We start from the raw sequence: 18,404 nt of genomic DNA on the forward strand, positions 1-18,404 counted from the left end.
TCATAGCCAGGACAAAAGTAATGAGGCACCAAACTGGAAGAGAAGTCTTCTGGAGGATGTGATGTGAAAACCCTGCATGAGCAAGAGGTACAAAAAAAGACTTCAGAGAGGGTCGGGCAAGGGACAAGAATGTGGAGAGAAAAAGAGCCTGGTGTGTTCTAAGAATCAGACGAAAAGCCAGTGTGACTGCGCCTTGTGGTTGAGGGAGAGGGAGAAGTGATGAGTGAGAAGAGGTAGGGCAGGCTCCTTGAGTGATCTTGAGGGCAAAGCTGCAGGGTTAGAATTTAATTCTAAGTACAGAGGGAAGCCACCAGGGCTTTTAAGGGACAGAGTGACAGGGTCTGCCCAGAGTCACCATGAAGATGCCCCCAGCAGTTGACAAGAGAACGGGCTGGAGGTCAGAGGGTGGCTGCGCTCATCATGGTGGCACGTGGGCTTTTGTCCCTTGTTAGAGGCGCTCCACAGACTGGCATATAGGACTGCCGCTTGCCATTAGGCATGTTCAGGGTAAGTAATGTGGTTTTGGAGACTTTGGGATATCACAAAGCAGTAGACGACAAAATTGGGGGCTCACAGACTATTGCAACTTTCTATTTGGCTAAAGCAAATAAAAACCCAGCTGCCGTCCGTGATCACCTTCATTTCAAAAAGATGAGATATTTTGAAGCCAAAAATATAAGGACATAATCTCAGGGGGGAAAAATCTAATTTTATAGAAAACACTACTCCTTCCTTTCTTTCTTTCTTCCTTCCTTTCAAGATTTTTTTAATTTGAGAAACAGAGAAAGAGAGCACAAGCAGAGGGGAGAAGCAGAGGGAGAGGGAGAAGCAGGTTACTTGCTTCATGCCAGGCCCTGAGCTGAAGGCGGACGCTTAACCAACTGAGCCACCCAGGCGCCCTGAAGACACTACGCTTTCCTTTTGTATTTTCAACATTTTGCTTTAGCATCAGTGAAAACCTCCTTACAGACTGGACACACATCCACAGTGGTATTTCAAACATCGGTATTTGTAACCCACTGAGCTTCCGCCTCTACCCCATTTCCCAGATGAAGAACCTGAGGTTCGGGAGGTATGTGGCTTTCAGGGTGAGGAGGGGCCTTGCGGGCAGGGGGCCAAGGCCTCCATCTCCTGACTGCATGTTCCTTCACCATCATGCTGTATACTTCTTCAGCGCAGCCAAGGTTCAAATACCGCACCGTGGGTTCCCGTCCAGTGCACACTACCATGGCCCTCGTTCCATCCCTACCAGCGTTTCCAAGAGCTAACATACTTACCAGGACACCGGCACTCGGCAAACCAGCTCTCCTCCTGGAGCCTGAAAAATGGAATCTTTTCCCCATAAGGAAGAGTAAGGTGCATCTCACCTGATCTTCAGATACGCTGCCACTCCGAACACCAACAACACCACGGCAATGACTGTCACCGTAATGGCGGCGATGCTGCCTGTGGAGGAGGAAAGGCACAGGGAGAAGATGAGGGAAGGGCATTCAATGCCGATCAGTCTGCACACAAGTCAGAGCTAGAACGAAACCAGTATCTTCATTCTGTTACCAATACTCTTCTCAGCCTCTAAGAGTTTGGGTAAATGGCCAAAATTATTAAGACCTTTGGGCCTGCCTGGAGTTCAGAAAACAGCCTCCAGTAATATTTATTGTTCTAAGAGAGACAGCAATCTGTCGCTGCTGCTGGTGGTGGTGGCAGGAGTAGGGGATTTCAAATCTCCTGACATCTTATTTTCTTCTGTTATAGGCTCTGGCTCCTCTTTCTACCACTTGTGAGATCTTGAGAGGCTTAGGATGTTTTATTCAAGGGTCACTGCAAAGCACTACGGCTGGTTTTTAAATAAACCAGAACCACACAGCTGTATCAGTATTGTCCACTCCAAAAGGATCATCCTGGTAGGAGATGCACTCATTTTAATGATGCCATCAAATCAAAGCATTTTTTTTTAAAAAAACTCCTTTTTGGGGAGTGTGTTGAGTTTCGACCCTTGAGAGGTGCGTTTGCTTTAGTAGAGAATAAAGTCAAGCTTGCTGTACAACCAAGGGCTGCTCTGAGAGGTAACACTATTTTCTGTGTATGGAAATAACCAGGTGTAATTATAAAGTAACATGAATGTTTTATTGTGCAGTCTGAAATCTGGCTCCAAAGGCAACTATTAACAGACAGTTGAAAACCCTTTGAGCACGTAGCCTTGTAAGAATAACCATACGGCTTCCAAAGATTACCACTTAGAAGCACAACGCTCTTTTTTGTGTGAGTTTTGGGCTAATAATGTATATACTTCAGCTATATTTCACCTGAGAAACGCAAAGAATCAATTGGGCTCTTGTCCCCTAATGTGGGAATGACCTTCTTGGCACTAAGGCTGGTGTCGGGGACTCCATGTGCTCTCCCAGAATACTGGGAAACTGTGTTACTACTTCAGTGAGTGGATGGGACTCAGCCACACTGGAAAGAGCATCAGGGGTCTGGAGTCCGGATATGCGGACCCATGTGTAGCTCCATCATTAGCTGCGTGTGTGGTGTGGGTTACTTACGTAACGCTGACTCGCACACCAATCACCCGCGGCAACCGAGGAGGAAGAGCTGCCCGCCCGCCCCCATGACTTTAGGAGGGATTAACTGAGGTGCCATGCACACCAAGTGAAAGTCTTATCCAAAATATACCGTCCTGGACCAGTGCCCACCTGTCGTGTACTGGATCTCAAGAGTGATGGATCTCCCCCACATTTTTGGAGATTTATAGGTTATCTGGAGATTTGTAGGTTGTCATTTCTCCTTTTCTTTCTTTCCCTCTCTTAGGAACCGCTTTTGTATATTGTTCCCGTTAGTGCTTCCACCAAGGGAATTAGAGCAGTGCTAAGAAGCAAATCAGTCTAGTTTTTAACTCTGTAGTAACTCTGCAAAAGTTCTGAGTGAAAGAGGGCTCTCTCTGCTGGTGAGAATGTCTAGAAGAGAGCCAAAGAGGTCCACTGCTAACTAACACTGAGGCGAAGACCAGAGCCTGATGTGTCCACACAGCCTGACCACGTTCTACCATTTCAGAACTGCCACACGTGTGGATGCTCACACGCCCACCTCCTCGTGCGCGGAACCCCTCAGAGCCAGATTCATAGAATTATCAGGTTAATTTTCTTCCCCTTTATACCACGGTAAAGACAGAATTATGGCATGGAATGCTCAGATGTGCAGATCTGGTCAAGTAGGGAAAGTTCAAGGTCAGATCCCCTCGTGGAAAACATCCACTTCTGCTTGGAAGGAAGCTTGGCTTCACGGCCTCCAGCTGTACTGAAATGAGAACAATTCACTTCACTGAAGCCTCTTAAAAGCCCTTTTAAGAGCTTGTGACATGAGGATTATGACTGCAAGGTAAGGTGATGGGGGTCTGTCGAGAGTCAGAGATACAGTGGTTGTAATTAGGAGCCATTTAAAAACTGACCTTTGCATTTAATTTGCCCCCTTCAAAAAAAATACAAAAAACAAACAACCCCCCCCCCCCCCCACAAAAACCAGGAGAAGAGACAGACTACAGTTGATCTCTCTGTAAGACTCTTCTTTCTTGCTCCGGCAGAGTTTAATACAGGAAACGGTAGGTTTGACCTTTTCAAAGTTTCTTTCCTAACCCTAGGCAGTTGGATCGCCTCCAATTATGCTATTTACTGGATATATTTATACATCGCCTCTTCCTAAAGATAAATCCGGCAGTTCCCCAACTAAAGTGCTCCTCTTTTTCAAAACATGGTAAGTGATGGAGTGACCCGCTGCCCCTCTCAGTGGCTGGTGGCTGTCTGTCTAGCTCTGGATGTGACCCGAGCCCTCCAATGGGGCTCTCCAGGCCATCCTTCCTGGTTCACAGAGGGCAGCCTCCATCACCAGAGCTAGGGTTAGCAGGTGATTTCCCCCTGATGGGCTCCTGAGGGCAGCTGAGCAAAGGGGCACTTCTGAGGGTTGGTACTGCTTGATATGAGGCTAAAAGGTGTGGGGAAAAATAGGCTCTGCTTAAATATTCAGGACATCTTAATTATTCTGCCAGCCACTGGCTCTTCTCATCGGCTGCCAGTCAAGGGAGCCAGGGTCCCCTGGAGGCCGATCTCTATCAGGCCCTGAGCTTAGGAGGTCTTGTGGGCTGAGCCTGCTCTGACCCCCCAGAGCAGCTGCTACCTACAGAGGAAGCCAGGAACCTCATCCTGGGAAGTTCCACACCTCAGGGCATTATGGTTCGAGCATATGAGGGGGTTGCTGAGCCAAATTAGCACAATTTTTATGGTAACTGAAAAAGCTTGATTTCCTCCTTGTGAAAACAAATGTCATTTCCCCCCCCTGAGTTCTGTTTAAACTAAACTGGAATTCCCCTTCTCCTCCTACTTACTCTTTTTGCAAGGAGGATCAGGGAGACAGAAAATGAGGAAGGTGTGGCTGGGGCAGGGAAGGGCTCTGTCCTGTGAGGAAGGTATGGACCCTTGGTGGGCAGGAGGCTGAGAGCAGGGAAGGGGAAGATAGCTGGCATTTCAGTTCCTCCTCAGTGGGATTTGCCCGTTACACACTGGGTGTGACTCACGCTAAAAAGCCCTGGAGCCAGAAGGAATTAGAGAGAATCGGAGGAAACCTATCTGTATATTTTATAAGCTGAGAGGCAAGAAAATTCTACTGTGCTAGCACATTCCACTGTGCCAACATGTTCTGCCTGACGAGAGGGCTGCCAAAGATCCATGCAAACCTCCTGGAACACTGGGCCTCTCTGGAAGCTGGGGTTTCTCAGGGGGCCACTTTTCCAGCTTCACAACAATGCAGGACAAAAAGAAGCAGACTAAAGAACAACCATAGCTACCTCTACCTGTGGGTGCTTTGGGCTAGTACCACGCCAAGAGCCTTACAGCGATCATGTCACTTGACTCTCTTTACAAGATGAGTGGATTGATTCCCATTTTATGGATGAGAAAGTTAAGGCTCAGAGAAAAGAACTTGATTCAAGCTTTATAGTCTGATAAATGGCTGAGCTGATGTTCAAACCCCAGACCACTTCATTCCAGGCTTGGCATTTGTAATCACACACCAGCAGGTTACTTCCACTGGCCCTTTTCTCAGCTTGGCCAACTCCTACTCTTTCTTCTTGACCTAACTAAATACCAGCCCTTCTGATTAGCTTTCCTGACACCCCCATGCAAATGACCGCGGTACTGTGATTCTCAGCTCTTTGTGCTTCCTTCTTTCTGACGCTCCCTGTTGTGTTACGATCCTCCCCACCAGGCTCTAACCATGTTCGTCTGGCTTCTCTTCCCCTGCTTCCTGTGCTCTAAACCCCAGGCACAGTCTCTAGCTCATCGTGGGCACTTGACTCATTTATTTAATGTCAGAAGAGTAAATGCGATACTGGCAAAAAGAAAAAAAGAAAGAAAAAGAAAGAGAGAAAGAAAGAAAGCAAGAGAGAAAAGAAGAAAGGAAAGAAAGAACGAAAGATAAGTGAGTACTGGCAATTTTTGAGCCAATCGCTGTGCTGAGAAGTTTCCCGAGCAGCAGCTTTCCCGTCTTTCCATCTTGGAATCCCCTGCTCCAGTCTTACCCAAGCAGCTACTCCTATGACTCTATAGCGATGGTCCAACCCCTGCCCCACATGCCTGCGAGTTCCCACAGATGATGGAACTGGAGGAGAGTTATTTTGGGAATAACTGTCCGAACGGAGTCAGCTGACAATCCTTGAGGTGCCACAGCCAACGCCTACAAGACTGCGCTCCCGGTCAGACCTGGCACCCGCAGGAGGCAGGTGGCTGCCCTAGAGGTCATCCCTTACCCTGCTTTGAGTCTGTTCTCTGCCCTGGGCTGGCCTGGAATAAAGGATGGCATGCAGCTAAGGAGTCTCTTTCCCCACACCTGCCTCTCACACAACAGACATGTCTTGTTCTTTTCTTTCCTCTTCCTGCTCCAGAAAGTAGGTAAGAAATGGAGAAGAGGAGCAGGGGACCACTTTAGAGTGTGTGGCTGCTCCTTCAGTCAAGGTCGCAGAGAGAAAACGAACCTCTGTTTCAAAGGAATTCTTCCTAACAGTATGGTCTGTGCATGTGCTGGAGGAGAGGCGAGAGCAGTGGGGTGGGAGAAGGGGGTCTGGGGGGTTAGACCTCCACGGGGGCCTGAATCTCTGCTTATGACACTAGGAAAAGCCCCTCCCATCCTTACAGTCATAGTCTCAGATCACATCTCCGTCCTCCAAACAACGTTAATAATAGTATTAACAACGATGACAAAAATAATTGCAACCGACACTTTCTCTTTCTTACTCTGGACCTGGGTCTGTTCTGTGAGTTTCACTTCTTCGAATTCATGTCCTGCTCATGAGAACTTTGTAAGGTAGGACTCTCATTATCTCCATTTTACAGATGAAGACAGACACCAAGGCACAGAGAAACTAAGGGCTGGGAGGCACAGAGTTGATCGCTGAACTGCTGGGACCCCAGCACAGGTTCCTGGGTCCATGTGGGGCCTCGATAGGCTCTCCCGCCGCCCTGGGCTGTAGGGGTCCATGTGGGTCTGCCCAGGGATGAACCCCGTGGCCCAGCCCCTCCCCTATCTGCTTTCTCTTTGTTGTCTGGGACGCACTGCCTAACTTGGGGCTGTGCGGTGGTTTGGGTCTTCTTGTAGGTCCTGGTGAAAGTTGGTTAAGACGCTATTAATTCAGAGTAACTGTAGGCAGGACTTGTTAGAGGTGGACAACAGTCACAGAACAGTGTGCTAATTGGGCCCATGTCATTGGTTTCCAGCATGAGTTGTGGTCCAAAAGGACCACTGAGAACTCTGCCCAGTGTTATTCATTGCAGTGTATGAAGTGAGTTGGGGTAGATGCTAGCTGCAACTCGCTTTGGGGCATGTGTGTGTCCCTCCATGTACATAGGATGTGGTATGGGGGAGACAAAGTGAAAAAGGACATCTCAGCTTTTGGATGCTCTCACCTAGGTTGATCCTAATTTTACCATTATTTCAGTTTACTTGGACTTCTTGCCTTGAATTCTGTTTGGATTTCACTCCTGGTTCTCCTCCCACTCTCCCCCACAACAAGGGAAGAAGCTGAGCTTATCTCCCTCTGATCCCAAACTAATCCCACGAGCTTCTCCTGAATAAACTGCATGGGTTCCTTGAGTAGGACAGTGCAGGGCGTGGAGAAGCAACTAGCGGGGCTCCCAGGTTTCACCACCCAGTTGCAGAGACAGTTGTCAGGTTCCGGAACCATCCAGCAATGCAGGACTAGGTGGACAGATAAGTAGATAGTTAATGTGGGAGGTAGATGGTATCAAACTCTGTATTTCTGCCTCTAACTTGGGGGGTGTCCATAAAAGTTAGAATCTCGGGGATGCAGCTGTTCTTCGAAGGATAGGCAGGCCTTGGACAGCAATGAAACTGTGAGGCTGGAGTGAGCGAGACGGAGAATAGACACCTCACATTTGCAGGACTGAATGGTCAGCACTGGGTCTAGAGATATAAGCATCCTCAACTGGTGTCCTTGTCCTTCTCTAAAAAATGGGATAATCCTTATCTTCTCCATTTCACAGGAATATTGGGAGGACCAAATGAGACCAAGTGCTTTGTAAATTAGCACAGATTGAGGGGACTGTTGAGATCTCTGCATAACCCACTTTAGGATTCAAGAGACCTTAATACTGAGGGATTCGCTGAGTAAATTACCCAAGGTCACCCAATTCACAGAGCTGACAAAACCAAGGCCACAGTCTAAATAAAAGAATGTGATGGAAATGAGTAGGGACCATGGGAGTAGTCTCAAAGACAGACATGTGTTTGGGGACACTATGACAGTGTGGGGAATGGGCACCATGGAAGGGTTTTGGGCAGAGGGCTGATTTGCAAGAACCTTCTCAAACCCAGTCTCCTCTTAGAACTCATCCACAATGATGCCTGTTCATCTTGAGCCTTCTTTTTCTAGAGGTTTGCCCTTTTCCTTAGCATGGCACAATTTAGTAAACTTATTCTAGTATATAGCTAATACTGACACATGTAGCTATAAGTAGTTATACACATACATACAAGATAAAGACAATATATGCTGTTACACTAATGGTTTTATGTGAGCCCTCTCAAGACTTTATGTCAGCTCTCTCTCGATTGAAAGTCCCTTAAATCGAGGGACACAAACATACTTCTTCATCTGTCTAGGCCCAAAGTAAGAAATTCATAGGATATACGATTTCTTCTGAAAGTGTAGCTATTTTTAAAATTGGACTTTATTAGTAGTTATGATGCAAATATGGAGCTCCTTTATAAGGCATACAGCTTGCATGCAAATATGCCACAGAAATGTTTTTAATTAGCAAAACCTAAATTTGTCTCAGTAAGTTAGTCTTTTTCCTCACTGCCCCACATCCCCAAATCTTTAAATCATTAAATGATTGCTTACTCATTCCTTTCCACAGAGTGGCAGAGGTTAACTTTATCAAATTTGGCCAAATATTATCACAACTGGGACCTTTTATTTCATGTTTATTTGCTTATTTAGATGCTCGTTCACAGGAAGAATTGGTTAGTGGGCAGATCGGGGATCCAATCTTTGGGTGGGATAGCCAAAACCTACCCTTTTCCTCTTATAATCAGAAGACCTAGTTTGGGGACTGGCTTCACTTTTATCTGAGCATTTGACCTATTTAGGTAGCATATAGTTAAGAAGGTATACTGAAAATGTTAATCTCTTTAAAGATGTGTCCTGGAAACATGAATATTAACTAATTTTAATATTAATCCAGCAAATGCTCCTTTTCTCTTCCTCACGGCCCTTTCATGTGGGCAAAGGAGCTATATTTTAGGGAGCCAGGGTTTACCATGAACATAACCCAGGCCACACAAATGGGCACTGTCCCTGTTAGTCATGGTTTTAAAGTTTCTTCATTTTACTCACAATTATAGTCTCTCCCAACACAAATGAAGCCTCCTTCCCATCTGGAATTGTTCGAGCTACGTGTTCAGGTCCCCCAATCCCAGCTCTCCTTTGACACTTGCAATGTGAACTACTGGGCTTCTAGGAACAGCAAACGGTGCTCCCCATCCTCCTTTCCCACAGCATTTCAAAGGTCACAGGGCAGGCTCCAGCCAATGTCTTGGAACATTCCTCTCACTCAGCACTCCCCAGACCAAAGGAGACTGTGGGGAATGAGAATTTCTCCTGAAACATGGCTGAGCCTCCATCTGAATGCTATTCACAGAGTCTCCTTAGAGACCGCCCTGAGTTCATTCTTGGCTCAACTGTTCTCAGGGGACATGTGTAGTATTGTGCCAAACACAGTAAAGAAATCATAAAGGAAAGCAGCCCTGGTCATCCAAGTCAGAGCCGCCATTGTTTCCTCGAGCTTCCCTGGGCCGGGTCCTAGCCTGGAACGGATGTGTCAATCTCCGTTTGGGCATTTAGGAAATAGAGACTCCAAGAGGTTCCAAAAAACTCAAGCAGTTACTCAAGTAATGTAGTAACGCAAGAAGTTACCAGCTCAATCGGTTAGTGGGCAGAAACGGGATTCACCCTTTAAGGCTGGATCCCCCAAACACTTGCACAGAGACTGGCCTCATAAGGCACAAGCTGAATAGTCTTTTTTTTTTTTTTTTTAAGATTTTACTGAATTTTCCGAGAGAGCAGGCAGAGGGGAAGGCAAAGGGGTAAGCAGACTCTGCCCTGAGCGAGGAGCCTGACGGGGTCTTGATCTGACCACCCTGACAGCAAAACCTGGGCTGAAACCAAGAGTTGGAGGCTCAAACTGACTGAACCACCCAGGCGCTCCCATGAGTTGAATAGTCTTGGGCAAGTCACTTCACTCCTCGCCCCCTTCCTGGCCTCAGTTGTGTCTCTATCTCTGCCTGTAAAATGAAGATTCAATCACTCCCACAGCTGATGTTAATTGTTTACGAGGTGTCAAACTTTGAGGAAACACACTCTTCCTCTCAGAGCATCTTTCCAAATTAAATAGTGTATTTAAAACGCTCCTTTCATCAGGAAGTGCAATACAAGGGTCTCACAGTCTCTGGGCACCTCTTATCCATAAAATCCCAAAACCAATAAGAAAGCTTGATGTGAGGAGATGTGAGCCAAGCTGGGTATCTCAGAAATGACTGCGGATCTCAAATTCAGGTTTTGTTTTACTTTGACATTATTTACTTTAACATTATTTTACCTTGACATTTGTTTTACTTTGACATAGCCAATGGGATAATGTCATTTTACTGCTGAAAGGAAATTCTAAGAAGGCTCATTGAATCTAACGTCTTCATTTTACAGATGATAAAATGGAAGGTTATAGAAATTAAGGGATTTGGTTGAGATCAGACTCTATCAACTGCAGAGCTGGGACTAGTTAGCTTTTGATTTCTGGTTTGCATTCTTTTAAATTCTCTAGTGATTGGACTCATCCCCAGTGAAGCTGGTAGTGAGACAATAACGAGGATAATAAGATCCTGGCCTCTACCTCACAGCATATTTTTTCCAAAGTTCAAACATGTCCATACCACTTTCATGGCTTTTTTTCTGCCATCTCCACAGCACCCACACTCTAATTTTCTTAATATATGTCTTTAAATCAAGTCATTTTTTTTTCTTTAGATACTTACTGCATATTGTTTAATGATAAGAGCTATGGAGTCATGAATTCAGTGTGCTATTTTATTCTTTTTTAAAAATTCACATGAAAACAAAGCAGGTTTTATTAGGATAAAAAAAATATTCAGCAGCTTGCATGCTACCCCTGTAGGGACCATATTTTGGGAATACGGCTCCCATGACCACCTGTTTCTCATAGGGGCTTGGGGAGGAGATGTTGGGCTGGGGGAAAAGCAGCTGCCCTCAGGCCCCTGGAAGAGGCCACAGAGAATGGACGGTTGAAAGTTGGGGCCAGCAGCACCTGTGTCAACTCCTGCCACCGCTCTAGGGAATGTGGCAGCTTCATGAATACTGCTGCTCGGTGGAGGCCAAAGTTGGTGGAAATGTGACATAGGGGGGACAGCAGTCCTGCCTCAGCCTCTCCCAGGAGCAGTGCAGACATGGAGGGAGACTGGACTTCTGGGTCCATGATGCTAACTAAACCCCGGCATCTGTCCCCTCACATGCCCCATGTCCGTTCTGCTCTTCTCCGTCTCTCCTGTAGCACAGATCTACAGTGTCTGGCATCATAGCCCATCGTCACTATTTTTTAAATTACTTTATACAATGAACATAATTGAGCTTGGGCTGGGAGTTAGAATGTCTAAGGAGCTGAGAGCAGCACAACTTGCCATGGGTGGGAATCTCAGCTCAGATTCCTGGGGGCATAAAGAAGGGGGGGTGTTGGAGTGATTTCTGGAGAAAAAAAAAAAAAAAAGAACAGAGAATCCCTTCTATTGTTTGCCCTGGATGAGAAGAATTCTCTTCTGAAAATTCTGATCTGCAAGTGTGAGTGGGTCGTCTATGTCACGTTAGCTCACCAAACTCCTTGACTGGGGGAATTTGGTGAGCTAACGTGACATATTTCTGTTTAGGAGTCAACCAGAAAGAGGAAAAGAAATTCCTAAACCACTCTGCCACCAGAGCATCCTTAATGCAATTAGCATTGAAATGATCCAAAAGAATTTCCTGGGGGTTCTTTTCTTCTGGGGACAACTAGCTGCATGGCAGGGGGCAGGAGGAGGAAAGTGTAGGCTGGCAAGTCCGCCTTTTGTGGCCTCTGACTTTAGACATGAAGGACCAGATTGGGAATTATCCCTTTGTGAATGACTCAGAGGGGAAAAATAATGGATGGCAGGCAGCAAGCCACCGTCTTGCTTAAGAGCTCTCATTTATCTCCATGGACACCGAAGGAGAGGTTTTTCGTTGTTGTTTCTTTAGTATTTCAATGATGACAGTGAGGCATGACCATGGATAAAACAATCCTGAGGGTAAAATAAACCAGAGAAGTTGGCATATGCCTTTTTGAGACTAAGCCAGGCAGGTGAGGCTCAGGTTCCTTCAGGGTTCACCAGCCTTGGCAAGTAAGACCTTTCACAGGGCTGTTTCTTCGGTTCCGAGGCCGTGAGTGAGAAGGAAGGAACCTCAGAGCTGGAAACAGAGTCCTAACCCTGTGTGCCATGCAGTGTGCAAATTTATTATTTTTATCACGGAATACGGGTGAATGGAGTTATTTTTCCCTTTCACACACCGTTTTCTGTTTTGGGTTATAGACAGGTACTTAAATGGATCCTTATTCCCTAAGATTTACAGTAACAATCCTTTTGGGAGTCTGCAAGTGTTTTACAAACATTCTGATTTTCCAGGTTAAGAAGATTAAAGTCTAGAAGAGTCAAGCCCATGTGGGTATCTGTGCGAAGAGCTGGCTAGCACTGTAATAATAGTCGCTAATATGTACTTTAGTGAGGATTCTGCAAGACACACTGCATACCCTCGTCTCAGTTAATCCTAACGAGCAGCCTCTGAGGCAAGGACAGCAATTCTATGGCCTTCGTTTTAGAGATGAGGAAGATGTGACGCCCAGTGAAGAACACACTTGCCCACGTCTCCCATCCAGCAAGTGGTGTGGGTGAGTTCTGAACCCGGCAGTCCGAGGCCAGAGTTTGTATTACTAAGTAATATAAGAATATTACTTCTAGTCCTTCTAGAGCCTGGCTTTAAAACGACCCCACAATCTCTCCAAACAGAAATATGGCAAAGTGTTTTTGATGGCCTACTTCCATGGACTGACTGAGATTTTATGATCTTAACCTAAATTCACATTCATTTTTAAATTTACTTTATTTTTCTCAAAGATTTTATTTATTTGTTTGAGAGAGAGCGCGCGCACAAGCGGGGGCAGGGGCAAAGGCAGAGAGAGAGAATCTCCAGAAGACCTCGCTGAGTGTGGAGCCGGACAGGGGGCTCGATCTCATCAGTCTAAGATTACAACCTGCACCGAAACCAAAAGTCCCACACTTAACCGGCTGAGCCACCCAGGCACGCCGCACCTTCATTTTTGAGACTGTGGTTCCCACCTGAAGACCGTGAGTCTGATGATAAAAGCAAGGTACTGTTAAATGAAATGTTGTCTCTTATCGGCCAATATTTTTCTTTCATAAGACCTGAGGCACAAGGCATGCCGAGGGCAGTATTAATTAAGCCTCCATTATGTGTTCTCCTAGTACAATGCTCCCCGGTCAGTACTCTGGGGTGGGATATTTAGGTTCTTATCTGATAAAGACGATGGCTGGTGCTGATCCATTTTCACTTCCCTGTTATCATTTGATAATGAAAAGACACGATCTTTAGAGTGAGAAGATTACGGTAAAGGGTCTGGATATAGAATTGAGTCTCCTCCAGTCAGTCTCCCCAGTGAGACAGCAAGCCATAGATTCATTAGTGATATCAGCTGTGCTTATAAGCGAAATCCCACTCTCTCAGCGAAGCATTTCCAGAATCACTTTAGTCATATATGACTGGTGAAAGTATTTGAGACAGAAAATAAGAAAAGTGTTCTGCCGAGACAGAAACTGTTCAAATGTAATGAAAGGTGATACCGAGACAATTAAAATATGGGATGGAGTTGAACCGTTATCAGGTAACAACAGAAATGGTAACTAGCTTGCTTACTAGCTCCTAGGTAACAACATAAATGATAACTACCTGGTTTTATTACCTTGACATATATTTTTCCAAGATAATTTGGAAATATTTCATCCTTAGATTTCAGATTAAGATTTAGGTAGTAAAAGTAAACCAAAGGAGAGATAAAAGTAGTAGAGATAAGAATTCAGAATAATTTTGACCTAAAATAAAATCTGATCATTGGAGCTTCTTAATGGGAATTTACTTGGGATTCACAAGCTTTGAGGTTTAGGCTAAGTGTCAAAAAGTGGGCCCAAAATTTAAAAATTGTGAGTGAGGGTTTATAGCAATCCATAACTTCATCATCTCTGAAGTCCTTGGAAACCAAAAGCAGGAGGGGGTCCGCAGGGTAGGAGGAGGGTTGTGGTGGGAAGGGGGATGCCCTGAAACTCACAGTGGTAGCAGAGAGAGCTTTAGACAGTCTATAACGATGGCTGTGTATTAGGGGGTATCTCTGTGCGCAGGTATTATGAACTGAATGTCTGCACCCAATCCCCAACTCATACGTTGGATCTTACCCCCAATATGGTAATATTAGGAGGCAGGAGGCGGGGCCGTTGGGAGATGATTAGGCTGTGAAGGTGGAGTCTTCATGAGTGGGATTAGTGTCCTTATAAAAGAGACCCCAGAGAGCTCCTGTGCGCCTTCTGCCATGGGAGAACACAGTAAGAAGACCGCTGTGTGTGAACCAAGAAGCAGGGGGCCTCGCCCGGCACTAAATCAGCAGGTGCCTTCATCCTGTGCTTTCTAGCCTCCAGAACTCTCAGAACCACCCTGTAGTTTAGGCCACCCACCCCCAATGGGATTTTTGTCCTCATCGCCCAGACTGATTAAGACAATAGGGGAAAGTGTTTTCTTCATTCTCGATCAAAAGTCATCGTTTTTGAGGCTAAGAAAATATGTGGGTTTGTTATCTAAAGTTTGATATTTAGTCATTAAACCAGACCTTCGGGTGCTAGGAATATATCTGTGAGCCCACACAGACAAGGCCCCACTCTCATGTACCTGGAAACACAGCATAAACAGTGAATAAAAAGCCACAGGAGTATATGTGAAGAAAAGATACAACCAAACTGTGACAGTTTGTACCCGAAGACCAGAGCGGGGCTGGGGGCCAGGACATGCGTCCTGAGCAGGTGATCTTTGAGCTGGAATGAGTTAGAATTAAAGGGTGAAGGGATGTGTTTTGGGTTCCCAGGAGAAGCATTCCAATGAGGAAAGACCCTGTGTCAAGAGAGAGAGGTGAGCATATTCATGGGACAGAGGGAGCACAGTGTGGAAGGTACAAAGACCTCTAAGGGTAGAGGGTGGGATGAAGCAGGGATGGCAGGCACAGCCCGGCCCTGCAGGGCTCTTTGGGCTGTGGGTTTCATCCTCAGGGCAGTGGGAGGCCCCAGAGGGGCTGGGATGCAGGTCGTAGTGAGGTGATGTGTGACCTGAGCAGATCTGTGTATAATCGTCCCTCTGCTGCCCTGCGGAGAATGGGCAGGATGAGGCTGGGGCAGGTGAGCATGTGGCAGATGATCACAGTGGGATTAGGAGCCTGGACACGAGAGGGAGAATGAAGAGAAGTGGACGCCTCTGGCAGCTGCTAAGACTTTGGTGATGGCGAGGACATAGGGAGTAAAGAAGGAGCGACGTGGGGCACCTGGGTGGCTCAGTGGGTTAAAGCCTCTGCCTTCGGCTCAGGTCATGATCCCAAGGTCCTGGGATCGAGCCCTACATCGGGGTTTCTGCTCGGCGGGGAGCCTGCTTCCTCCTCTCTCTCTCTCTGCCTCTCTGCCTACTTGTGATCTCTCTCTGTCAAATAAATAAATAAAATCTTTAAAAAAAAAAAAAGAAGGAGCGACGTGGAAAGATGACGGCACCATTTAGGGTAAGAGGTCAGGCCTGGGCATGCAAGACGATGGGATGTCTGTACCACTGAGCCTAAGATGGATAGAATGCATTTTAGGATTACTGCTTCCTGACACATTCTGGGCATTCTGAAAGAATCTGATCGGTAAATGTTTAACTTTTTTTTTTTAAGATTTTCTTTATTTATTTGAGAGAAAGAGAGTGAGAGAGAGCATGAAAGGGGAGAGGGTGAGAAGGAGAAGCAGACTCCCCATTGAGCCCGGAGCCGGATGCAGGACTCGATCTCGGGACTCTGGGATCATGCCCTGAGCTGCTTAAGCAACGGATCCACCCAGGCGCCCACGTTTAACATTCTTTTATTTTATTTTATTATTTATTTATTTATTTTAAAAATATTTTATTTATTTATTTGACAGAGAGACAGATCACAAGCAGGCAGAGAGGCAGGCAGAGAGAGAGGGGGAAGCAGGCTCCCTACTGAGCAGAGAGCCCGATGTGGGACTCGATTCCACATTCCTGGGATCATGGCCTGAGCCGAAGGCAGATGCTTTAACCCACTGAGCCACCCAGGTACCCTAACATTCTTTTAGATGATCTTCCCACCTCTGTGTTTTCAATAGGTCATATATATTTTTAACAATACATCATTTAAATATTGTGGTTATTAACAGTGTATTAACAATATACACATTTTTTTCCCTAAAAGTTTTCCATGTGTACTTTAAAAAGTAGTCTTCCAATTTTTTAGGACTTCATTCTTTTTCAGATCTATGGCTCCTCCCAAGAGTTCATCATGGAATAAGGAAATGTCATGTGGAGCTACAAGTCCCTTGCAGGTATGGTGGCAGGGCTGTCTAGATGTCTCTGTCTGCCAAGTGCCCTTTATGGAAGGGGATTTATTAGCGTAGTTCCTACCAAATAAAGACTGGGGTTCAGACTAGTAATTTAAAGTTCAAAGACCTTCATCAATTTTCACAATTATGTGGCCTTCCCCTTGTCCTGGGAAGTGTGAGTGGCACAGTAAGGCGGCAGACACTTGGATTTTACGGACAAAGGAGAATATTCACTCTGCAACAAGAAAAGTGACTATAATCTTAAAGTTTGCATTTGCAAGAATTGAAGATATCTCCAATATAACTTGGTGTGCAATGTCAGTCAACGAAACCTAACCGTAACCCTAACTCTTTGGCAGAACAGATACCATCAAGATCACCTAACTGGAATGTTCTGGGGATCACCCAGGGTCTTCCCTGTGTCCATTGCTAGCTGGACTCTCAGAACACGTATATTCTGAGACTCATATGAATATGAATCTCGTTTCTTCAGCATAGGATAATTGTATTACACAATTTCCTGGCATGATAAGCCAGGAAGACTGCCCTTCTTGTATTTGGTTTATAGTTAAGAGCCCTTAAAGCCAGAGTAATGAAGTGACATGGTCTATCAGTGACAATGGGAAACTGGAAACCAGGTAGAAACTGGTCTGTGTTTCTGGTACCGAACACCTTGCAACTTACCATACCTATTCCTGCCCAGGAATATCTTTAAAATATAATTCTCAGCATTTTCTTCTCTCTGTGGAAACTTGTGATGACTCTCTATGGTCTGGCAAGTAAAGTAAACCACCTCCTCCTGTTACTCAGGTCCTCTAACACTTGTCCTGAAACCTTGTTTCTTGCTTCTACAAGTTCCCCTTCAGTGCAGTTCTGGGATTCGCTAACCTAGGCTACTTGCCATGCTGGGCACATGCTACCTTGTAGGCTCTGCGAGGACAGTGATGCCTTATTCATGGCCGAATCCCTCGTACCCAGCCTCACAGCCAAAGCTCAGTAGAAGTTTGTTGAAGACGGTGGATATTCTTCGTTATGATAAATACAACAACAAAAATAACAGTAAAAATAGTAAAATGCAAATCATGATGATGATGATAAATCACAGTGCAATGACAATCGTAGACACCGACTGAGCCATTGGTCAATAGCTGTTAAGCTGTAAATTTCTTAATTAAAACTTACAGTAATCCCGTCATGGGGATACTATCCTTATCTGACCTTACCGATGAGATGACCAATGCTCAGAGAGGTTACAACCTCTGCTACTGGTTGACTGACTCTTTGATTCACATATTCGGCAAACGTTACTAAGGGTCTCCTACGTATCAGGCTCTGTTCTAGGGATCCGGGATGTAACCTGCATCCTCCTCTTTGTGAACAAATTCCTTGCTTTCATGGCACTGACAGTCTAGTGGCAGAAAACAGACACCGACTTGCTAAATAAATGAGATAAAGTCAGAAGGAGTAAGTACTCATAAGGAAAATAAGTCAGGGTAACGGAAGCAGCAGTGACGGGAAGACGATTTCACAAAGACGTAAGGGGAAAGGCTTTTCCCACTGTGGGGATGGACATCAACAAAGTCTCGGCGGGTGAAAAGGAGTGAGCCACTGAAGACCTCGAGGGAAAATATTTCAGGCAGAGGGAACAGCAAATACAAAAGACCCAAGGCAAGATTGTCTTTAGTGTGTCCCAGAAACAGTAAGGCTTCCCCTGTGCTTGCAGGTGAAAGTGGAAAAGGAGAGGAGAGCAGACACTGCATGGGTTAGACCGTGGGAGCACTGCAGGTGTGACACAAACTTGGCTTTGGCTGTGCTTCTGGAGGGGAAGTGATGGAGCAACAGGGTCTGTCCTCAGTGTTGAAAGGATCTCTCTGGCAAGGGAGAGCTAGTGGGGATCCGTGATAGGACTACTAAAGTCATACTGGTGAGAAGAGGGAGAGGGCTGAGAGGAGCCTGGGCTCTGATGATCTGCACGAGGAGTCTGTGAGGAAAGAAGGAGCCCAGGACTAGTCCAGGGTTTCTGGAAGGCGAGGGAGGAGCAGTTCCAGATGAGGAAATCAGGAACTCACCATTCACATATTCAGTGCGAGATGACTACGAACCACAGCAGATGACAACGAGCCACG

General features: G+C 45.9%; 1 protein-coding gene across 1 annotated transcript in view; it reads right to left on the reverse strand.

Moving 5' to 3' along the window:
* LOC111148947 (prostate androgen-regulated mucin-like protein 1) overlaps positions 1 to 18,404 on the reverse strand; it is a 99,281-nt gene that overhangs the window by 14,210 nt on the left and 66,667 nt on the right. Inside the window, exon 3 of the mRNA XM_022505780.1 lies at positions 1,368 to 1,446. Coding sequence (XP_022361488.1) covers positions 1,368 to 1,446 — 79 coding nt within the window. The remainder of the gene's footprint in view (positions 1 to 1,367; positions 1,447 to 18,404) is intronic.

This window comes from Enhydra lutris, unplaced genomic scaffold (assembly GCF_002288905.1).
Source record: "Enhydra lutris kenyoni isolate GAN:26980312 unplaced genomic scaffold, ASM228890v2 scaffoldscaffold21, whole genome shotgun sequence".
NCBI classification, from domain to species: domain Eukaryota; kingdom Metazoa; phylum Chordata; class Mammalia; order Carnivora; family Mustelidae; genus Enhydra; species Enhydra lutris.